The 24,498-nt window shown below is 52.0% G+C and overlaps 1 protein-coding gene across 2 annotated transcripts in view; it reads left to right on the forward strand.

Annotated features, from left to right (window-relative positions):
* Window positions 1–24,498, forward strand: part of ZYG11B (zyg-11 family member B, cell cycle regulator) — a 148,635-nt gene that overhangs the window by 81,964 nt on the left and 42,173 nt on the right. For both annotated transcript variants that reach the window (XM_063938894.1, XM_063938893.1), the window contains 2 exons: window positions 13,505–13,555; window positions 18,095–18,256. In XM_063938894.1, coding sequence (XP_063794964.1) covers window positions 13,505–13,555; window positions 18,095–18,256 — 213 coding nt within the window. The remainder of the gene's footprint in view (window positions 1–13,504; window positions 13,556–18,094; window positions 18,257–24,498) is intronic.

Genomic DNA, 24,498 nt, shown 5'->3' on the forward strand with positions numbered 1-24,498 from the left:
TGATGCAGCAGGAAGCGTCTGTTACATGCTGTGGTGATAGCGCTGTATGGTGATGCAGCAGGAGGCGTCTGTTACATGCTGTGGTGATAGCGCTGTATGGTGATGCAGCGGGAGGCGTCTGTTACGTGCTGTGGTGATAGCGCTGTATGGTGATGCAGCAGGAGGCGTCTGTTACGTGCTGTGGTGATAGCGCTGTATGGTGATGCAGCAGGAGGCGTCTGTTACGTGCTGTGGTGATAGCGCTGTATGGTGATGCAGCAGGAGGCGTCTGTTACATGCTGTGGTGATAGCGCTGTATGGTGATGCAGCAGGAAGCGTCTGTTACGTGCTGTGGTGATAGCGCTGTATGGTGATGCAGCAGGAGGCGTCTGTTACGTGCTGTGGTGATAGTGCTGTATGGTGATGCAGCAGGAGGCGTCTGTTACGTGCTGTGGTGATAGCGCTGTATGGTGATGCAGCAGGAGGCGTCTGTTACGTGCTGTGGTGATAGCGCTGTATGGTGATGCAGCGGGAGGCGTCTGTTACGTGCTGTGGTGATAGCGCTGTATGGTGATGCAGCAGGAGGCGTCTGTTACATGCTGTGGTGATAGCGCTGTATGGTGATGCAGCGGGAGGCGTCTGTTACGTGCTGTGGTGATAGCGCTGTATGGTGATGCAGCAGGAGGCGTCTGTTACGTGCTGTGGTGATAGCGCTGTATGGTGATGCAGCAGGAAGCGTCTGTTACGTGCTGTGGTGATAGCGCTGTATGGTGATGCAGCAGGAAGCGTCTGTTACGTGCTGTGGTGATAGCGCTGTATGGTGATGCAGCAGGAAGCGTCTGTTACGTGCTGTGGTGATGGCGCTGTATGGTGATGCAGCAGGAGGCGTCTGTTACATGCTGTGGTGATAGCGCTGTATGGTGATGCAGCAGGAGGCGTCTGTTACGTGCTGTGGTGATAGCGCTGTATGGTGATGCAGCAGGAGGCGTCTGTTACATGCTGTGGTGATAGCGCTGTATGGTGATGCAGCAGGAGGCGTCTGTTACGTGCTGTGGTGATAGCGCTGTATGGTGATGCAGCAGGAAGCGTCTGTTACGTGCTGTGGTGATAGCGCTGTATGGTGATGCAGCAGGAGGCGTCTGTTACGTGCTGTGGTGATAGCACTGTATGGTGATGCAGCAGGAAGCATCTGTTACGTGCTGTGGTGATAGCGCTGTATGGGGATGCAGCAGGAGGCGTCTGTTACGTGCTGTGGTGATAGCGCTGTATGGTGATGCAGCAGGAAGCGTCTGTTACGTGCTGTGGTGATAGCGCTGTATGGTGATGTAGCAGGAGGCGTCTGTTACATGCTGTGGTGATAGCGCTGTATGGTGATGCAGCAGGAAGCGTCTGTTACGTGCTGTGGTGATAGCGCTGTATGGTGATGCAGCAGGAAGCGTCTGTTACGTGCTGTGGTGATAGCGCTGTATGGTGATGCAGCAGGAAGCGTCTGTTACGTGCTGTGGTGATAGCGCTGTATGGTGATGCAGCAGGAGGCGTCTGTTACGTGCTGTGGTGATAGCGCTGTATGGTGATGCAGCAGGAAGCGTCTGTTACGTGCTGTGGTGATAGCGCTGTATGGTGATGCAGCAGGAGGCGTCTGTTACGTGCTGTGGTGATAGCGCTGTATGGGGATGCAGCAGGAAGCGTCTGTTACGTGCTGTGGTGATAGCGCTGTATGGGGATGCAGCAGGAAGCGTCTGTTACGTGCTGTGGTGATAGCGCTGTATGGTGATGCAGCAGGAGGCGTCTGTTACGTGCTGTGGTGATAGCGCTGTATGGTGATGCAGCAGGAAGCGTCTGTTACGTGCTGTGGTGATAGTGCTGTATGGTGATGCAGCAGGAGGCGTCTGTTACATGCTGTGGTGATAGCGCTGTATGGTGATGCAGCAGGAAGCGTCTGTTACGTGCTGTGGTGATAGTGCTGTATGGTGATGCAGCAGGAAGCGTCTGTTACGTGCTGTGGTGATAGCGCTGTATGGTGATGCAGCAGGAGGCGTCTGTTACATGCTGTGGTGATAGCGCTGTATGGTGATGCAGCAGGAGGCGTCTGTTACGTGCTGTGGTGATAGCGCTGTATGGTGATGCAGCAGGAAGCGTCTGTTACGTGCTGTGGTGATAGCGCTGTATGGTGATGCAGCAGGAGGCGTCTGTTACGTGCTGTGGTGATAGCGCTGTATGGTGATGCAGCAGGAGGCGTCTGTTACGTGCTGTGGTGATAGCGCTGTATGGTGATGCAGCAGGAGGCGTCTGTTACATGCTGTGGTGATAGCGCTGTATGGTGATGCAGCAGGAGGCGTCTGTTACATGCTGTGGTGATAGCGCTGTATGGTGATGCAGCAGGAAGCGTCTGTTACATGCTGTGGTGATAGCGCTGTATGGTGATGCAGCAGGAGGTGTCTGTTACGTGCTGTGGTGATAGCGCTGTATGGTGATGCAGCAGGAGGCGTCTGTTACATGCTGTGGTGATAGCGCTGTATGGTGATGCAGCAGGAGGCGTCTGTTACGTGCTGTGGTGATAGCGCTGTATGGTGATGCAGCAGGAAGCGTCTGTTACGTGCTGTGGTGATAGCGCTGTATGGTGATGCAGCAGGAGGCGTCTGTTACGTGCTGTGGTGTTAGCGCTGTATGGTGATGCAGCAGGAGGCGTCTGTTACGTGCTGTGGTGATAGCGCTGTATGGTGATGCAGCAGGAGGCGTCTGTTACATGCTGTGGTGATAGCGCTGTATGGTGATGCAGCAGGAGGCGTCTGTTACATGCTGTGGTGATAGCGCTGTATGGCGATGCAGCAGGAAGCGTCTGTTACGTGCTGTGGTGATAGCGCTGTATGGCGATGCAGCAGGAGGCGTCTGTTACGTGCTGTGGTGATAGCGCTGTATGGTGATGCAGCAGGAGGCGTCTGTTACGTGCTGTGGTGATAGCGCTGTATGGTGATGCAGCAGGAGGCGTCTGTTACGTGCTGTGGTGATAGCGCTGTATGGTGATGCAGCAGGAAGCGTCTGTTACGTGCTGTGGTGATAGCGCTGTATGGCGATGCAGCAGGAGGCGTCTGTTACGTGCTGTGGTGATAGCGCTGTATGGCGATGCAGCAGGAGGCGTCTGTTACGTGCTGTGGTGATAGTGCTGTATGGTGATGCAGCAGGAAGCGTCTGTTACGTGCTGTGGTGATAGCGCTGTATGGTGATGCAGCAGGAAGCGTCTGTTACATGCTGTGGTGATAGCGCTGTATGGTGATGCAGCAGGAAGCGTCTGTTACGTGCTGTGGTGATAGCGCTGTATGGTGATGCAGCAGGAGGCGTCTGTTACGTGCTGTGGTGATAGCGCTGTATGGTGATGCAGCAGGAGGCGTCTGTTACATGCTGTGGTGATAGCGCTGTATGGGGATGCAGCGGGAAGCGTCTGTTACATGCTGTGGTGATAGCGCTGTATGGCGATGCAGCAGGAGGCGTCTGTTACGTGCTGTGGTGATAGTGCTGTATGGTGATGCAGCAGGAAGCGTCTGTTACATGCTGTGGTGATAGCGCTGTATGGTGATGCAGCAGGAGGCGTCTGTTACGTGCTGTGGTGATAGCGCTGTATGGTGATGCAGCAGGAGGCGTCTGTTACATGCTGTGGTGATAGCGCTGTATGGTGATGCAGCAGGAGGTGTCTGTTACGTGCTGTGGTGATAGCGCTGTATGGGGATGCAGCAGGAGGCGTCTGTTACATGCTGTGGTGATAGCGCTGTATGGTGATGCAGCAGGAAGTGTCTGTTACGTGCTGTGGTGATAGCGCTGTATGGTGATGCAGCAGGAGGCGTCTGTTACGTGCTGTGGTGATAGCGCTGTATGGTGATGCAGCGGGAGGCGTCTGTTACATGCTGTGGTGATTAGTGCTGTATGGTGATGCAGCAGGAGGCGTCTGTTACATGCTGTGGTGATAGCGCTGTATGGTGATGCAGCAGGAGGCGTCTGTTACATGCTGTGGTGATAGCGCTGTATGGTGATGCAGCAGGAGGCGTCTGTTACGTGCTGTGGTGATAGCGCTGTATGGTGATGCAGCAGGAGGCGTCTGTTACATGCTGTGGTGATAGCGCTGTATGGTGATGCAGCAGGAGGCGTCTGTTACGTGCTGTGGTGATAGCGCTGTATGGTGATGCAGAAGGAAGCGTCTGTTACATGCTGTGGTGATAGCGCTGTATGGCGATGCAGCAGGAGGCGTCTGTTACGTGCTGTGGTGATAGCGCTGTATGGTGATGCAGCAGGAGGCGTCTGTTACGTGCTGTGATGATAGCGCTGTATGGCGATGCAGCAGGAAGCGTCTGTTACGTGCTGTGGTGATAGCGCTGTATGGTGATGCAGCAGGAGGCGTCTGTTACATGCTGTGGTGATAGCGCTGTATGGTGATGCAGCAGGAGGCGTCTGTTACGTGCTGTGGTGATAGCGCTGTATGGTGATGCAGCGGGAGGCGTCTGTTACGTGCTGTGGTGATAGCGCTGTATGGTGATGCAGCGGGAAGCGTCTGTTACATGCTGTGGTGATAGCGCTGTATGGTGATGCAGCAGGAAGCGTCTGTTACGTGCTGTGGTGATAGCGCTGTATGGTGATGCAGCAGGAGGCGTCTGTTACGTGCTGTGGTGATAGCGCTGTATGGTGATGCAGCAGGAGGCGTCTGTTACATGCTGTGGTGATAGCGCTGTATGGGGATGCAGCGGGAAGCGTCTGTTACATGCTGTGGTGATAGCGCTGTATGGTGATGCAGCAGGAGGCGTCTGTTACATGCTGTGGTGATAGCGCTGTATGGCGATGCAGCAGGAGGCGTCTGTTACGTGCTGTGGTGATAGCGCTGTATGGTGATGCAGCAGGAGGTGTCTGTTACGTGCTGTGGTGATAGCGCTGTATGGTGATGCAGCAGGAGGCGTCTGTTACATGCTGTGGTGATAGCGCTGTATGGGGATGCAGCAGGAGGCGTCTGTTACATGCTGTGGTGATAGCGCTGTATGGTGATGCAGCAGGAGGCGTCTGTTACATGCTGTGGTGATAGCGCTGTATGGTGATGCAGCAGGAGGCGTCTGTTACGTGCTGTGGTGATAGCGCTGTATGGTGATGCAGCAGGAGGTGTCTGTTACGTGCTGTGGTGATAGCGCTGTATGGGGATGCAGCAGGAGGCGTCTGTTACATGCTGTGGTGATAGCGCTGTATGGCGATGCAGCAGGAGGCGTCTGTTACGTGCTGTGGTGATAGCGCTGTATGGCGATGCAGCAGGAGGCGTCTGTTACGTGCTGTGGTGATAGCGCTGTATGGTGATGCAGCAGGAGGTGTCTGTTACGTGCTGTGGTGATAGCGCTGTATGGGGATGCAGCAGGAGGCGTCTGTTACATGCTGTGGTGATAGCGCTGTATGGCGATGCAGCAGGAGGCGTCTGTTACGTGCTGTGGTGATAGCGCTGTATGGTGATGCAGAAGGAAGCGTCTGTTACATGCTGTGGTGATAGCGCTGTATGGCGATGCAGCAGGAGGCGTCTGTTACGTGCTGTGGTGATAGCGCTGTATGGTGATGCAGCAGGAGGTGTCTGTTACGTGCTGTGGTGATAGCGCTGTATGGGGATGCAGCAGGAGGCGTCTGTTACATGCTGTGGTGATAGCGCTGTATGGCGATGCAGCAGGAGGCGTCTGTTACGTGCTGTGGTGATAGCGCTGTATGGTGATGCAGAAGGAAGCGTCTGTTACATGCTGTGGTGATAGCGCTGTATGGCGATGCAGCAGGAGGCGTCTGTTACGTGCTGTGGTGATAGCGCTGTATGGTGATGCAGCAGGAGGTGTCTGTTACGTGCTGTGGTGATAGCGCTGTATGGGGATGCAGCAGGAGGCGTCTGTTACGTGCTGTGATGATAGCGCTGTATGGGGATGCAGCAGGAAGCGTCTGTTACGTGCTGTGGTGATAGCGCTGTATGGTGATGCAGCAGGAGGCGTCTGTTACATGCTGTGGTGATAGTGCTGTATGGTGATGCAGCGGGAGGCGTCTGTTACGTGCTGTGGTGATAGCGCTGTATGGGGATGCAGCAGGAGGCGTCTGTTACGTGCTGTGATGATAGCGCTGTATGGGGATGCAGCAGGAAGCGTCTGTTACGTGCTGTGGTGATAGCGCTGTATGGTGATGCAGCAGGAGGCGTCTGTTACATGCTGTGGTGATAGTGCTGTATGGTGATGCAGCGGGAGGCGTCTGTTACGTGCTGTGGTGATAGCGCTGTATGGTGATGCAGCAGGAGGCGTCTGTTACGTGCTGTGGTGATAGCGCTGTATGGTGATGCAGCAGGAAGTGTCTGTTACGTGCTGTGGTGATAGCGCTGTATGGGGATGCAGCAGGAGGCGTCTGTTACGTGCTGTGATGATAGCGCTGTATGGTGATGCAGAAGGAAGCGTCTGTTACGTGCTGTGGTGATAGTGCTGTATGGTGATGCAGTAGGAAGCGTCTGTTACGTGCTGTGGTGATAGCGCTGTATGGTGATGCAGCAGGAGGTGTCTGTTACGTGCTGTGGTGATAGCGCTGTATGGGGATGCAGCAGGAGGCGTCTGTTACGTGCTGTGATGATAGCGCTGTATGGGGATGCAGCAGGAAGCGTCTGTTACGTGCTGTGGTGATAGCGCTGTATGGTGATGCAGCAGGAAGTGTCTGTTACGTGCTGTGGTGATAGCGCTGTATGGTGATGCAGCAGGAAGTGTCTGTTACATGCTGTGGTGATAGCACTGTATGGTGATGCAGCAGGAGGCGTCTGTTACGTGCTGTGGTGATAGCGCTGTATGGTGATGCAGCAGGAAGCGTCTGTTACATGCTGTGGTGATAGCGCTGTATGGTGATGCAGCAGGAGGCGTCTGTTACGTGCTGTGATGATAGCGCTGTATGGGGATGCAGCAGGAGGCGTCTGTTACGTGCTGTGATGATAGCGCTGTATGGTGATGCAGAAGGAAGCGTCTGTTACATGCTGTGGTGATAGCGCTGTATGGCGATGCAGCAGGAGGCGTCTGTTACGTGCTGTGGTGATAGCGCTGTATGGTGATGCAGCAGGAAGCGTCTGTTACGTGCTGTGGTGATAGCGCTGTATGGTGATGCAGCAGGAGGCGTCTGTTACGTGCTGTGGTGATAGCGCTGTATGGTGATGCAGCAGGAGGCGTCTGTTACATGCTGTGGTGATAGCGCTGTATGGGGATGCAGCGGGAAGCGTCTGTTACATGCTGTGGTGATAGCGCTGTATGGCGATGCAGCAGGAGGCGTCTGTTACGTGCTGTGGTGATAGCGCTGTATGGTGATGCAGAAGGAAGCGTCTGTTACATGCTGTGGTGATAGCGCTGTATGGTGATGCAGCGGGAGGTGATAGCACCTCTTGAAATCTTTTTATTAGGGTGTGCAGTCCAGGCCCCCCTTTTTCCCGATGCAGCAGGAAGCGTCTGTTACATGCTGCAGTAGTGATCTCTGTCATCATCTGACAGCTGCACGTCACTGTGGCCAGGAAATCTCTGTCCTTTGACAGATCCGCGGCCTGTTCCCTCACCCTAAACAGCGACGATACGCCTCCATTTTCTCTATCGTCCTAGTGGATGCTGGGGTTCCTGAAAGGACCATGGGGAATAGCGGCTCCGCAGGAGACAGGGCACAAAAAGTAAAGCTTTAGGATCAGGTGGTGTGCACTGGCTCCTCCCCCTATGACCCTCCTCCAAGCCTCAGTTAGATTTTTGTGCCCGGCCGAGAAGGGTGCAATCTAGGTGGCTCTCCTAAAGAGCTGCTTAGAAAAGTTTAGCTTAGGTTTTTTATTTTACAGTGAGTCCTGCTGGCAACAGGATCACTGCAACGAGGGACTTAGGGGAGAGAAGTGAACTCACCTGCGTGCAGGATGGATTGGCTTCTTGGCTACTGGACATTAGCTCCAGAGGGACGATCACAGGTACAGCCTGGATGGTCACCGGATATGGAGATATTTAACCCCTGCCAAACTTCACTAAAGAGCGGGAGACGAGGCCGCCGGAAAAGGGGCGGGGCCTATCTCCTCAGCACACAGCGCCATTTTCTCTCACAGAAAGGCTGGAGAGAAGGCTCCCAGGCTCTCCCCTGCACTGCACTACAGAAACAGGGTTTAAACAGAGAGGGGGGGCACTAATTGGCGATATAAATATCTATATAAAGATGCTATTAGGGAGAAACACTTATATAAGGTTGTCCCTATATAAAATTATAGCGTTTTTGGTGTGTGCTGGCAAACTCTCCCTCTGTCTCTCCAAAGGGCTAGTGGGTCCTGTCCTCTATCAGAGCATTCCCTGTGTGTGTGCTGTGTGTCGGTACGTGTGTGTCGACATGTAGGAGGACGATGTTGGTGAGGAGGCGGAGCAATTGCCTGTAATGGTGATGTCACTCTCTAGGGAGTCGACACCGGAATGGATGGCTTATTTAGGGAATTACGTGATAATGTCAACACGCTGCAAGGTCGGTTGACGACATGAGACGGCCGACAAACAATTAGTACCGGTCCAGACGTCTCAAAAACACCGTCAGGGGTTTTAAAACGCCCGTTTACTTTAGTCGGTCGACACAGACAGGGACACTGAATCCAGTGTCGACGGTGAATAAACAAACGTATTCCTTATTAGGGCCACACGTTAAAGGCAATGAAGGAGGTGTTACATATTTCTGATACTACAAGTACCACAAAAGAGGGTATTATGTGGGATGTGAAAAAACTACCATAGTTTTTCCTGAATCAGATAAATTAAATAAAGTGTGTGATGATGCGTGGGTTTCCCCCGATAGAAAATTATTGGCGGTATACCCTTTCCCGCCAGAAGTTAGGGCGCGTTGGTAAACACCCCTTAGGGTGGATAAGGCGCTCACACGCTTATCAAAACAAGTGGCGGTACCGTCTATAGATAGGGCCGTCCTCAAGGACCAGCTGACGGGAGGCTGGAAAATATCATAAAAAGTATATACACACATACTGGTGTTATACTGCGACCAGCGATCGCCTCAGCCTGGTTGTGCAGAGCTGGGGTGGCTTGGTCGGATTCCCTGACTAAAAATATTGATACCCTTGACAGGGACAGTATTTTATTGACTATAGAGCATTTAAAGGATGCATTTCTATATATGCGAGATGCACAGAGGGATATTTGCACTCTGGCATCAAGAGTAAGTGCGATGTCCATATCTGCCAGAAGATGTTTATGGACACGACAGTGGTCAGGTGATGCAGTTTCCAAACGGCACAAAGGTGTATTGCCGTATAAAGGAGTTATTTGGGGTCGGTCCATCGGACCTGGTGGCCACGGCAACTGCTGGAAAATCCACCGTTTTTACCCTAAGTCACATCTCTGCAGAAAAAGACACCGTCTTTTCAGTCTCAATCCTTTCGTCCCTATAAGATCATATCTGCCCAGGGATAGAGGAAAGGGAAGAAGACTGCAGCAGGCAGCCCATTCCCAGGAACAGAAGCGTTCCACCGCTTCTGACAAGTTCTCAGCATGGCGCTGCGACCGTACAGGACCCCTGGATCCTACAAGTAGTATCCCAGGGGTACAGATTGGAATGTCGAGACGTTTCCCCTTCGCAGGCTCCTGAAGTCTGCTTTACCAAGGTCTCCCTCCGACAAGGAGGCAGTATGGAAAAAAATTCACAAGCTGTATTCCCAGCAGGTGATAATTAAATTACCCCTCCTACTACAAGAAAGGGGTATTATTCCACACTATATTGTGGTACTGAAGCCAGAAGGCTAGGTGAGACTTATTCTAAAAAATTTTTTGAACACTTACAAAGGTTCAAATCAAGATGGAGTCACTCAGAGCAGTGATAACGAACCAGGAAGAAGGGGACTATATAGTGTCCCGGGACATCAGGGATGCTTACCTCTATGTCCCAAATTTGCCCTTCTCACTAAGGGTACCTCAGGTTCGTGGTGCAGAACTGTCACTATCAGTTTCAGACGCTGCCGTTTGGATTGTCCACGGCACCCCGGGTCTTTACCAAGGTAATGGCCGAAATGATGATTCTTCTTCGAAGAAAAGGCGTCTTAATTATCCCTTACTTGGACGATCTCCTGATAAGGGCATAGTCCAGGGAACAGTTGGAGGTCGGAGTAGCACTATCTCGGATACTGCTACAACAGCACGGGTGGATTCTAAATATTCCAAAATCGCAGCTGATCCCGACGACACGTCTGCTGTGCCTAGGGATGATTCTGGACACAGTCCAGAAAAAGGTGTTTCTCCCGGAAGAGAAAGCCAGGGAGTTATCCGAGCTAGTCAGGAACCTCCTAAAAACAGTGCATCATTGCACAAGGGTCCTGGTAAAAATGGTGGCTTCCTACGAAGCAATTCCATTCGACAGATTTCACGCAAGAACTTTTCAGTGGGATCTGCTGGACAAATGGTCCGGATCGCATCTTCAGATGCATCAGCGGATAACCCTATATCCAAGGACAAGGGTGTCTCTCCTGTGGTGGTTATAGAGTGCTCATCTTCTAGAGGGCCGCAGATTCAGCATTCAGGATTGGATGCTGGTGACCACGGAGCCCAGCCCGAGAGGCTGGGGAGCAGTCACACAAGGAAAAAATTTCCAGGGAGTGTGATCAAGTCTGGAGACTTTTCTCCACATAAATATACTGGAGCTAAGGGTAAATTTATAATGCTCTAAGCTTAGCAAGACCTCTGCTTCAAGGTCAGCCGGTATTGATCCAGTGGGAAAAACATCACGGCAGTCGCCCACGTAAACAGACAGGGCGACACAAGAAGCAGGAGGGCAATGGCAAAAACTGCAAGGACTTTTCGCTGGGCGGAAAATCATGTGATAGCACTGTCAGCAGTGTTTCATCCCGGGAATGGAAACTGGGAAGCAGACTTCCTCAGCAGGCACGACCTCCACCCGGGAGAGTGGAAACTTCATCGGGAAGTTTTTTCCACATGATTGTAAACCGTTGGGAAATACCAAAGGTGGACATGATGGCGTCCCGTCTGAACAAAAAACGGGACAGGTATTGCGCCAGGTCAAGAGACCCTCAGGCAATAGCTGTGGACGTTCTGGTAACACCGTGGGTGTACCAGTCGGTGTATGTGTTCCCTCCTCTGCTTCTCATACCTAAGGTGCTGAGAATTATAAGACGTAGAGGAGTAAGAACTATACTCATGGCTCCGGATTGGCCAAGAAGGACTTGGTACCCGGAACTTCAAGAGATGCTTACAGAGGTCTTATGGCCTCTGCCGCTAAGAAGGGACTTGCTTCAGCAAGTACCATGTCTGTTCCAAGACTTACCGCAGCTGCGTTTGTCGGCATGGCGGTGGAAAGCCGGATCCTAAGGGAAAAAGGCATTCCGGAAGAGGTCATTCCTACCCTGGTCAAAGCCAGAAAGGAGGTGACCGCACAACATTATCACCACATGTGGCGAAAATATGTTGCGTGGTGTGAGGCCAGGAAGGCCCCACAAAGAAATTTCAACTCGGTCGTTTCCTGCATTTCCTGCAAACAGGAGTGTCTATGGGCCTCAAATTGGGGTCCATTAAGGTTCAAATTTCGGCCCTGTCGATTTTCTTCCAATAAGAATTGGCTTCAGTTCCTGAAGTCCAGAAGTTTGTCAAGGGAGTATTGCATATACAACCCCCTTTTGTGCCTCCAGTGGCACTGTGGGATCTCAACGTAGTTCTGGGATTCCTCAAATCACATTGGTTTAAAACCAGTCAAATCTGTGGATTTGAAGCATCTCACATGAAAAGTGACCATGCTCTTGGCCCTGGCCTGGACCTGGCGAGTGTCAAATTGGTGGTTTTTTCTCAAAAAAGCCCATATCTGTTTGTCCATTCGGACAGGGCAGAGCTGCGGACTCGTCCCCAGTTCTCTCCCTAAGGTGGTGTCAGTGTTTCACCTGAACCAGCTTATTGTGGTGCCTTGCACCTACTAGGGACTTGGAGGACTCCAAGTTGCTAGATGTTGTCAGGGCCCTGAAAATATGTTCCAGGACGGCTGGAGTCAGGAAAACTGACTTGCTGTTATCCTGTATGCACCCAACAAACTGGGTGCTCTTGCTTCTAAGCAGACTATTGCTAGTTGGATGTGTAATACAATTCAGCTTGCACATTCTGTGGCAGGCCTGCCACAGCCAAAATATGTAAATGCCCATTCCACAAGGAAGGTGGGCTCATCTTGGGCGGCTGCCCGAGGGGTCTCGGCTTTACAACTTTGCCGAGCAGCTACTTGGTCAGGGGCAAACACGTTTGCTAAATTCTACAAATTTGATACCCTGGCTAAGGAGGACCTGGAGTTCTCTCATTCGGTGCTGCAGAGTCATCCGCACTCTCCCGCCCGTTTGGGAGCTTTGGTATAATCCCCATGGTCCTTTCAGGAACCCCAGCATCCACTAGGACGATAGAGAAAATAAGAATTTACTTACCGATAATTCTATTTCTCGGAGTCCGTAGTGGATGCTGGGCGCCCATCCCAAGTGCGGATTATCTGCAATACTTGTACATAGTTACAAAAATCGGGTTATTATTGTTGTGAGCCATCTTTTCAGAGGCTCCGCTGTTATCATACTGTTAACTGGGTTTAGATCACAAGTTGTACGGTGTGATTGGTGTGGCTGGTATGAGTCTTACCCGGGATTCAAAATTCCTCCCTTATTGTGTACGCTCGTCCGGGCACAGTACCTAACTGGCTTGGAGGAGGGTCATAGGGGGAGGAGCCAGTGCACACCACCTGATCGGAAAGCTTTACTTTTGTGCCCTGTCTCCTGCGGAGCCGCTATTCCCCATGGTCCTTTCAGGAACCCCAGCATCCACTACGGACTCCGAGAAATAGAATTATCGGTAAGTAAATTCTTATTTTCCCAAACTGAGGCAGTCACCCCCCCATCCCCGCCACAGACGACAGCAGAATGCCAATCGCTTACAGTCTGCTGCCGTCCTGCGTTGTTGGCGCACGTGCATAGCGACTCCTGCGCATAGTAGTGAATATCGGTGCTGTTACTATGGGTGCAGGACTGACCATTATGCGAATGAGGACACAAAGTTGAGGAAATAGGTAAAAGACAGGTGTGATGGGAGTGACCAGCACTACACGTCGCTCCATCTGCAGCTGAATACTAATTCCTGTGCTACACACCATGCGGGAGAGAAGAGGAGGACGCAGCTGTAGGACGCTCTGATTATACAGTGTTTAGATGTTATAGGAACATTGTCACCTCACGTAATACATGAGTCTGTAGGATATGTGACACGTGTAAGGCAGGCGATCTCTGTGTAATGTGTGGTGAGCGCAGCTCTGGGAGGATATACAGTATGTAACCCGGAGGTTCCCAAACACGCTCCTGGTTTTATATGTATCCATGCTTGGCCACAGGTGACTGAATTAGCACCTTAGTCAAGTTGATATAACCATCTGTGATGAGCCAGGGATATACCTAACACCTGGACTGCTGGGTGCCTCGAGGACCGCGTTTGGGAACCTCTGATTTAAGGTCTTATTTCATTTCTTTCAGCTGTCAACGGAACAGACGGCTCAGCTGGGGGCCGAACTCTTCATTGTCAGGGTATGTATCGCCCTGCACGTGGGGTGTGTGTGTATCGCCCTGCACGTGGGGTGTGTGTGTATCGCCCTGCACGTGGGGTGTGTGCGTGTATCGCCCTGCACGCGGGGTGTGTGCGTGTATCGCCCTGCACTCGGGGTGTGTGTATCGCCCTGCACGTGGGGTGTGTGCGTGTATCGCCCTGCACGTGGGGTGTGTGCGTGTATCGCCCTGCACGCGGGGTGTGTGTATCGCCCTGCACGTGGGGTGTGTGCGTGTATCGCCCTGCACTCGGGGTGTGTGTATCGCCCTGCACGTGGGGTGTGTGCGTGTATCGCCCTGCACGTGGGGTGTGTGCGTGTATCGCCCTGCACGCGGGGTGTGTGTATCGCCCTGCACGTGGGGTGTGTGCGTGTATCGCCCTGCACGTGGGGTGTGTGCGTGTATCGCCCTGCACTCGGGGTGTGTGTATCGCCCTGCACGTGGGGTGTGTGCGTGTATCGCCCTGCACGTGGGGTGTGTGCGTGTATCGCCCTGCACTCGGGGTGTGTGTATCGCCCTGCACGTGGGGTGTGTGCGTGTATCGCCCTGCACGTGGGGTGTGTGCGTGTATCGCCCTGCACGCGGGGTGTGTGTATCGCCCTGCACGTGGGGTGTGTGCGTGTATCGCCCTGCACGTGGGGTGTGTGCGTGTATCGCCCTGCACGCGGGGTGTGTGCGTGTATCGCCCTGCACTCGGGGTGTGTGTATCGCCCTGCACGTGGGGTGTGTGCGTGTATCGCCCTGCACGTGGGGTGTGTGCGTGTATCGCCCTGCACGCGGGGTGTGTGTATCGCCCTGCACGTGGGGTGTGTGCGTGTATCGCCCTGCACTCGGGGTGTGTGTATCGCCCTGCACGTGGGGTGTGTGCGTGTATCGCCCTGCACGTGGGGTGTGTGCGTGTATCGCCCTGCACGCGGGGTGTGTGTATCGCCCTGCACGTGGGGTGTGTGCGTGTATCGCCCTGCACGTGGGGTGTGTGCGTGTATCGCCCTGCACTCGGGGTGTGTGTATCGCCCTGCACTCGGGGTGTGTGTATCGCCCTGCACGTGGGGTGTGTGCGTGTATCGCCCTGCACGTGGGGTGTGTGCGTGTATCGCCCTGCACGCGGGGTGTGTGTATCGCCCTGCACGCGGGGTGTGTGTATCGCCCTGCACGTGGGGTGTGTGCGTGTATCGCCCTGCACGTGGGGTGTGTGCGTGTATCGCCCTGCACGCGGGGTGTGTGTATCGCCCTGCACGTGGGGTGTGTGCGTGTATCGCCCTGCACGTGGGGTGTGTGCGTGTATCGCCCTGCACTCGGGGTGTGTGTATCGCCCTGCACGTGGGGTGTGTGCGTGTATCGCCCTGCACGTGGGGTGTGTGCGTGTATCGCCCTGCACGTGGGGTGTGTGCGTGTATCGCCCTGCACGTGGGGTGTGTGCGTGTATCGCCCTGCACGTGGGGTGTGTGCGTGTATCGCCCTGCACGCGGGGTGTGTGCGTGTATCGCCCTGCACGCGGGGTGTGTGCGTGTATCGCCCTGCACGCGGGGTGTGTGCGTGTATCGCCCTGCATACGGGTTGTGGGTGTGTATCGCCCTGCACGTGGGGTGTGTGCGTGTATATCCCTGCACGTGTGGGGGGGGGGGGTGTATCGCCCTGCACGTGGGGTGTGTGCGTGTATCGCCCTGCACGCGGGGTGTGTGCGTGTATCGCCCTGCACGCGGGATGTGTGCGTGTATCGCCCTGCACGCGGGGTGTGTGCGTGTATCGCCCTGCACGTGGGGTGTGTGCGTGTATCGCCCTGCACGTGGGGTGTGTGTGTATCGCCCTGCACGTGGGGTGTGTGTGTATCGCCCTGCACGTGGGGTGTGTGCGTGTATCGCCCTGCACGTGGGGTGTGTGCGTGTATCGCCCTGCACGTGGGGGGTGTGCGTGTATCGCCCTGCACGTGGGGGGTGTGCGTGTATCGCCCTGCACGTGGGGGGTGTGCGTGTATCGCCCTGCACGTGGGGGGTGTGCGTGTATCGCCCTGCACGTGGGGGGTGTGCGTGTATCGCCCTGCACGTGGGGGGTGTGCGTGTATCGCCCTGCACGCGGGGTGTGTGCGTGTATCGCCCTGCACGTGGGGTGTGGGGTGTGTGCGTGTATCGCCCTGCACGTGGGGTGTGTGCGTGTATCGCCCTGGGTGTGGGGTGTGTGCGTGTATCGCCCTGCACGTGGGGTGTGTGCGTGTATCGCCCTGCACGTGGGGTGTGTGCGTGTATCGCCCTGCACGTGGGGTGTGTGCGTGTATCGCCCTGCACGTGGGGTGTGTGCGTGTATCGCCCTGCACTCGGGGTATGTGTGTGTATCGCCCTGCACGTGGGGGGTGTGTGTGTATCGCCCTGCATACGGGTTGTGGGTGTGTATCGCCCTGCACTTGGGGTGTGTGTGTATCGCCCTGCACTTGGGGTGTGTGTGTAATGCCCTGCATATGGGTTGTGGGTGTGTATCGCCCTGCACTTGGGGTGTGTGTGTATCGCCCTGCACATGGGGTGTGTGTGTATCGCCCTGCACGTGGGGTGGGTGTGTATCACCCTGCACGTGGGGTGTGTGTGTATCGCCCTGCATACGGGTTGTGGGTGTGTATCGCCATGCACGTGCGGTGTGTGTGTATATCCCTGCACGTGGGGGGGGGGGGGGGTGTATCGCCCTGCACGTGGGGTGTGTGTGTGTGTATCGCCCTGCACGTGGGGGGTGTGTGTGTGTATCTGCACGCGGGCGGGGGTGTATCGCCCTGCACGTGGGGGGTGTGTGTATCGCCCTGCATACGGGTTGTGGGTGTGTATCGCCATGCACGTGGGGTGTGTGTGTGTATATCCCCGCACGTGGGGGGGGGGGGGGGGGGGTGTATCGCCCTGCACGTGGGGGGGGGGGGTGGATCGCCCTGCACGTGGGGGGGGTGTATCGCCCGGAACGTGGGGTGGGTGTGTATCGTCCTGCACGTGGGGTGTGTGAGTGGGTGTGTATCGCCCTGCACGCGGGGTGTGTGAGTGGGTGTGTATCGCCCTACACGCGGGGTGTGTGTGTGTGGCCCCACGCTGGGTGTGTATCACTACGCAGCTCTCAAGTGCACTTCTCTGCACACCCTCACTGTCTGATGCTGTGGCGGTGATGGTGACGGTGACCTGTGGCTGTGACGGTGACCTGATGCTGTGACGATGACGGTGACCTAATGCTGTGGCTGTGACGGTGACCTGATGCTGTGACGATGACGGTGACCTGATGCTGTGAAGGTGACCTGTTGCTGTGACCTGATGCTGTGACGGTGACCTGATGCGGTGACGGTGGCAGTGACCTGATGCTGTGACGGTGACCTGATGCTGTGACGGTGGCAGTGACCTGATGCTGTGACGGTGACCTGATGCTGTGACGGTGGCACTGACCTGATGCTGTGACGGTGACCTGATGCTGTGACGGTGACCTGATGCTGTGACGGTGGCACTGACCTGATGCTGTGACGGTGACCTGATGCTGTGACGGTGTCTGATGCTGTGACGGTGTCTGATGCTGTGACGGTGACCTGATGCTGTGACTGTGACCTGATGCTGTGACGGTGGCCGTGACCTGATGCTGTGACGATGACGGTGACCTGATGCTGTTGCTGTGACGGTGACCTGATGCTGTGACGGTGACCTGATGCTGTGACGGTGACCTGATGCTGTGACGGTGACCTAATGCTGTGGCTGTGACGGTGACCTGATGCTGTGACGATGACGGTGACCTGATGCTGTGAAGGTGACCTGATGCTGATGCTGTGACGGTGACCTGATGCTGTGACGGTGACCTGATGCGGTGACGGTGGCAGTGACCTGATGCTGTGACGGTGACCTGATGCTGTGACGGTGGCAGTGACCTGATGCTGTGACGGTGACCTGATGCTGTTGCTGTGACGGTGACCTGATGCTGTGACGGTGACCTGATGCTGTGACGGTGACCTGATGCTGTGACGGTGACCTGATGCTGTGACGGTGACCTGATGCTGTGACGGTGGCACTGACCTGATGCTGTGACGGTGACCTGATGCTGTGACGGTGTCTGATGCTGTGACGGTGTCTGATGCTGTGACGGTGACCTGATGCTGTGACTGTGACCTGATGCTGTGACGGTGGCAGTGACCTGATGCTGTGACGATGACGGTGACCTGATGCTGTGACTGTGACCTGATGCTGTGACTGTGGCAGTGACCTGATGCTGTGACGGTGACCTGATGCTGTGACGGTGGCACTGACCTGATGCTGTGACGGTGACCTGATGCTGTGACGGTGACCTGATGCTGTGACGGTGGCACTGACCTGATGCTGTGACGGTGACCTGATGCTGTGACGGTGACCTGATGCTGTGACGGTGACCTGATGCTGTGACGGTGTCTGATGCTGTGACGGTGACCTGATGCTGTGACGGTGACTTGATGCTGTGACGGTGACTTGATGCTGTGACGGTGACCTGATGCTGTGTATAAGGAGAGATAGTAATGTCTGGTATTCTCTTCTCTCTGTGAAGCAACTTCTGCAGATAGTGCGCCAGAAGAGCAGCCAGAGCCTGGTGGACACCACCCTGAAGTTTACGCTCAGTGCCTTATGGAACCTGACTGATGAATCGCCGACGACATGCCGACACTTCATAGAGAACCAAGGCCTGGAGCTGTTCATGAAGGTGATTGAGGTAAAGGAGAATTGCCCTCCGCACACAGGTCACACTGACGCGGCCACCCTCAGCGTGATGCGTCCTCTCCTCCCCTGTGTGTGACCAGTGGATAGTGATTCCCCCACAGATCACACACGGAACCATTATTGTGATATGTCCCAGATAATTCTGCTCATCTGCAAAAGAAAAGAACAAAATTAATGCTAAAAAGTGGCCTAAAAATGATGGAATACCCCATTTACTGTATCTGCAATATTATGTTATCCACGTTCTATCGCGTCAGGACCAATAGTGTCACTTATTCCACTAATCATCATTATCGCTTTTCTATGTGTTACTAGTAGTCCTTTCTCTTTTATTTCCAATTATTATGACTTTCTTATTAGATGATTATTACTGAGCTATTATATTATTATGACTTTCTTATTAGATGATTATTACTCGGTTATTATATTATGGCTTTCTTATTAGATGATTATTACTCGGTTATTATATTATGACTTTCTTATTAGATGATTTTCTCTAACGTCCTAGTGGATGCTGGGGACTCCGTAAGGACCATGGGGATAGACGGGCTCCGCAGGAGACAGGGCACTTTAAGAAAGAATTTAGGTTCTTGTGTGCACTGGCTCCTCCCTCTATGCCCCTCCTCCAGACCTCAGTTTGATACTGTGCCCAGACGAGCTGGGTGCTTTTCAGTGAGCTCTCCAGAGTTTACTGATAGAAAGTATTTTGTTAGGTTTTTTTATTTTCAGGAAGCTCTGCTGGCAACAGACTCCCTGCATCGAGGGACTGAGGGGAGAGAAGCAGCCCTACTCTCTGCAGATAGGTCCTGCTTCTTAGGCTACTGGACACCATTAGCTCCAGAGGGATCGTACGCAGGATCTCACCCTCGCCGTCCGATCCCAGAGCCGCGCCGCCGTCCCCCTCGCAGAGCCGGAAGACAGAAGCTGGGTGAGTATGAGAAGCAAGAAAAGACCAATCTGTGCGCAACAGGATCACACTTAGATATAAATTGTTTTATTAATAATCCAATATTGGATGTAGATAAGAAAAATAAAATATAATTTATAATCTTTAGGAGTGACCACACAATATAATAAAACAATTATCACAAATAAATTTTAAACCATCTAAAACTCATAAGTAAAACCCGCAAAGATATCACAGTCTCTCTAAGATAGAACTAATCTGAACTGGTGTTGGTATATTAATTCAGAATATATTCCTCAAATAATAATCTCAATTCAGTGCACTGATTCATTAATTATGAACTGTCCACATAGGCTGGCCAGCCTGTATTTAAATGAGATGCAATTCACAAAAAAAGTTCATCCAAAGGAGTCAGTTAATTTGTATGAAAAGTGTCTGTGACACAATACTGGAATTAGAGTAATGAAGAAAAGGTCACCGTACAGTTGGACCGCTTACATACCAACCAATTGAGTAGCGTGGGTATATAACGAGTGTCCCCTCCAGCCGAGCGGTATTTATCCTCCCCGTGCCGCTGGTGTATAGAGCTGTTTACTGGGGACAATTATGTCAGGCAACCGTCTTGTGCTGCCTCTTAGCGACACCCGCACTGGTTCGCTTGCTGGGATCACCCGAGACCTCCGCTGTCTGTACTCCACGTATCGGCATTCACAGCGCTGTCTGGGTGCTAGCCAGATAGCGCGGCTGGGTAGTCCTTTAGAGCCGGAATCCAATGTACAGAAATATACGGAGTCCCTTGCAGCGGGTTTTAAATGTTATAATTGTTACCCAGCAAGGTCACTCCAAAGCCGTAACCTAACGCGTTTCTCGACCATTAGCCCCGGTCGTTTCATCAGAGGTAGATAGAATCTACGACCGGGGCTAATGGTCGAGAAACGCGTTAGGTGACGGCTTTGGAGTGACCTCTTCATTTGGATCATCTACTACTGCCCTATTGCTGGGTAACAATTATAACATTTAAAACCCGCTGCAAGGGACTCCGGAGGAGCACAACGCAGCTAGCTCCCAGGAACAGAAGTCCTCCCCGGCCTCTACAAAATCCGCCGCATGACGCTGGGGCTCCACAAGCGGAGCTAGGCCCGGTGGGGGCGCGTCTTCGAAATTTCAGCCACAAGTGGGTTCACTCCCAGTTGGATCCCTGGGCAATAGAGATTGTGTCTCAGGGATACAAGCTGGAATTCAAGGAAATGCCACCTCACCGATACCTCAAATCGGCCCTGCCAGCTTCTCCCCACGAGAGGGAAATAGTGTTAACTGCAATTCACAAATTGTATCTTCAACGGGTGGTGGTCAAGGTTCCCCTCCTTCAACAAGGAGGGGGTTATTATTCGACCATGTTTGTAGTCCCGAAACCGGACGGTTCGGTCAGACCCATATTGAATTTAAAATCTCTGAACATATACCTGAAAAGGTTCAAGTTCAAGATGGAATCGCTGAGAGCGGTCATCGAAAGCCTGGAAGGGGGGATTTTATGGTGTCTCTGGACACAAAGGATGCATACCTTCATGTCCCCATTTATCCACCTCATCAGGCGTACCTCAGATTTGTGGTACAGGATTGTCATTACCAATTTCAGACCAGAAAAGGGTTTATCTCCCGATGGAGAAAGCTCAGGAACTCATGACACTGGTCAGGAACCTATTAAAACCAAAACAGGTGTCAGTGCATCACTGCACTCGGGTCCTGGGAAAGATGGTGGCATCATACGAGGCCATTCCCTTCGGCAGGTTCCATGCAAGGACCTTTCAATGGGACTTACTGGACAAGTGGTCCGGATCACATCTTCAGATGCATCGGTTAATCACCCTATCCCCCAGGGCCAGGGTGTCACTCCTGTGGTGGCTACAGAGCGCTCACCTTCTCGAGGGCTGCAGATTCGGCATTCAGGACTGGGTCCTGGTGACCACGGACGCAAGCCTCCGAGGTTGGATTGCAGTCACACAGGGAAGAAATTTCCAAGGTCTGTGGTCAAGTCAAGAGACTTGCCTTCACATCAACATCCTGGAACTAAGGGCCATATACAACGCCCTATGTCAAGCGGAGACCCTGCTTCGCGACCAACCGGTTCTGATTCAGTCAGACAACATCACCGCAGTAGCTCATGTAAACCGTCAAGGCGGCACAAGGAGCAGAGTGGTGATGGCGGAAGCCACCAGGATTCTTCGCTGGGCGGAGAATCACGTAAGCGCACTGTCAGCAGTGTTCATCCCGGGAGTGGACAACTGGGAAGCAGACTTCACCAGCAGACACGACCTACACCCGGGAGAGTGGGGACTTCATCAGGAAGTCTTCGCACAGATTACAAGTCGGTGGGAACTGCCACAGGTGGACATGATGGCATCCCGCCTCAACAAAAATGCTACAGAGGTATTGCGCCAGGTCAAGAGACCCTCAGGCGATAGCTGTAGACGCCCTGGTGACACCGTGGGTGTTCCAGTCGGTCTATGTATTTCCTCCTCTTCCTCTCATACCCAAGGTGCTGAGGATAATAAGAAAGAGAGGAGTGAGAACAATACTCATTGTTCCAGATTGGCCACGAAGGACTTGGTATCCAGATCTGCAAGAAATGCTCACAGAGGACCCGTGGCCTCTTCCTCTAAGACAGGACTTGTTGCAACAGGGGCCCTGTCTGTTCCAAGACTTACCGCGGCTGCGTTTGACGGCATGGCGGTTGAACGCCGGATCCTAGCAGAGAAAGGCATTCCGGATGAGGTCATTCCTACGCTGATAAAGGCTAGGAAGGACGTGACAGTTCAACATTATCACCGTATATGGCGAAAATATGTTGCTTGGTGTGAGGCCAGGAATGCTCCTAAGGAGGAATTCCAGCTGGGCCGTTTCCTTCACTTCCTATAGTCCGGAGTGAATTTGGGACTAAAATTGGGTTCCATTAAGGTCCAGATTTCGGCCCTATCCATTTTCTTTCAAAAAGAGTTGGCTTCTCTGCCTGAAGTTCAGACGTTTGTAAAGGGAGTGCTGCATATTCAGCCCCCTTTTGTGCCTCCAGTGGCACCTTGGGATCTTAACGTGGTGTTCAGTTTCCTGAAATCCCACTTATTTGAACCACTCAAAACGGTGGAGTTGAAATATCTCACGTGGAAGGTGGTCATGCTATTAGCCTTGGCTTCGGCTAGGCGTGTGTCAGAGTTGGCGGCTTTGTAACATAAAAGCCCCTATCTGGTTTTCCATGCGGATAGAGCAGAATTGCGGACCCGTCCACAATTCCTACCGAAAGTGGTTTCATCCTTTCATATAAACCAACCTATTGTGGTGCCTGTGGCTACTACTGACTTGGAGGACTCCAAGTTGCTGGACGTAGTCCGGGCTTTGAAGATTTATGTAACCAGAACGGCTGGAGTCAGGAAAACTGAGTCGCTGTTTATCCTGTATGCTTCCAACAAGCTGGGTGCTCCTGCTTCAAAGCAAACTATTGCTCGCTGGATCTGTAACACGATTCAGCAGGCTCATTCTGCGGCTGGATTGCCGCTTCCAAAATCAGTTAAGGCCCATTCCACAAGGAAGGTGGGCTCTTCTTGGGCGGCTGCCCGAGGGGTCTCGGCATTACAGCTTTGCCGAGCGGCTACTTGGTCAGGTTCAAACACTTTTGCAAAGTTCTACAAGTTTGATACCCTGGCTGAGGAGGACCTTGTGTTTGCTCAATCGGTGCTGCAGAGTCATCCGCACTCTGCTGCCCGTTTGGGAGCTTTGGTATAATCCCCATGGTCCTTACGGAGTCCCCAGCATCCACTAGGACGTTAGAGAAAATAAGATTTTACTTACCGGTAAATCTATTTCTCGTAGTCTGTAGTGGATGCTGGGCGCCCGTCCCAAGTGCGGACTTCTTCTGCAATACTTGTATATAGTTATTGCTTCAATAAGGGTTAAGTTATGGTTGCATCAGGGTTGGACCTGATGCTCTGTTTTTTGTCATACTGTTAACTGGTTGTTATCACGTTATACGGTGTGATTGGTGTGGCTGGTATGAGTCTTACCCTGGATTCCAAAATCCTTTCCTTGTACTGTCAGCTCTTCTGGGCACAGTTTCTCTAACTGAGGTCTGGAGGAGGGGCATAGAGGGAGGAGCCAGTGCACACCAGAACCTAAATTCTTTCTTAAAGTGCCCATGTCTCCTGCGGAGCCCGTCTATCCCCATGGTCCTTACGGAGTCCCCAGCATCCACTACGGACTACGAGAAATAGATTTACCGGTAAGTAAAATCTTATTATTACTCAGTTATTACATTATGACTTTCTTATAAGATGATCATTACTCGGTTATTATATTATGACTTTCTTATTAGATGATTATTACTCCGTTATTATATTATGACTTTCTTATTAGAGGATTATTACTCGGTTATTATATTATGACTTTCTTATTAGATGATTATTACTCAGTTATTATATTATGGCTTTCTTATTAGATGATTATTACTCAGTTATTATATTATGGCTTTCTTATTAGATGATTATTACTCAGTTATTATATTATGGCTTTCTTATTAGATGATTATTACTCAGTTATTATATTATAGCTTTCTTATTAGATGATTATTACTCAGTTATTATATTATGGCTTTCTTATTAGATGATTATTACTCAGTTATTATATTATGGCTTTCTTAAGAGATGATTATTACTCAGTTATTATATTATGACTTTCTTATTAGATGATTATTACTCAGTTATTATATTATGGCTTTCTTAAGAGATGATTATTACTCAGTTATTATATTATGACTTTCTTATTAGATGATTATTACTCAGTTATTATATTATAGCTTTCTTATTAGATGATTATTACTCAGTTATTATATTATAGCTTTCTTATTAGATGATTATTACTCGGTTATTATATTATAGCTTTCTTATTAGATGATTATTACTCAGTTATTATATTATGGCTTTCTTTTAGATGATTATTACTCAGTTATTATATTATGGCTTTCTTAAGAGATGATTATTACTCAGTTATTATATTATAACTTTCTTATTAGATGATTATTACTCAGTTATTATATTATAGATTTCTTATTAGATGATTATTACTCAGTTATTATATTATGGCTTTAAGAGATGATTATTACTCAGTTATTATATTATGACTTTCTTATTAGATGATTATTACTCAGTTATTACTCTTTACCAGCTCAGAAACTCTCACATACACCAATTGCTTCTCACAGGCCACAATACCCAGTCCTATATAATAAAAGGGTAACGCTGCTCCTCGCCTCTTTGGGGGGAATTCAAGGCTGCGGCCACTAG

This window comes from Pseudophryne corroboree, chromosome 9, assembly GCF_028390025.1.
Source record: "Pseudophryne corroboree isolate aPseCor3 chromosome 9, aPseCor3.hap2, whole genome shotgun sequence".
Taxonomy (NCBI): Eukaryota; Metazoa; Chordata; class Amphibia; order Anura; family Myobatrachidae; genus Pseudophryne; species Pseudophryne corroboree.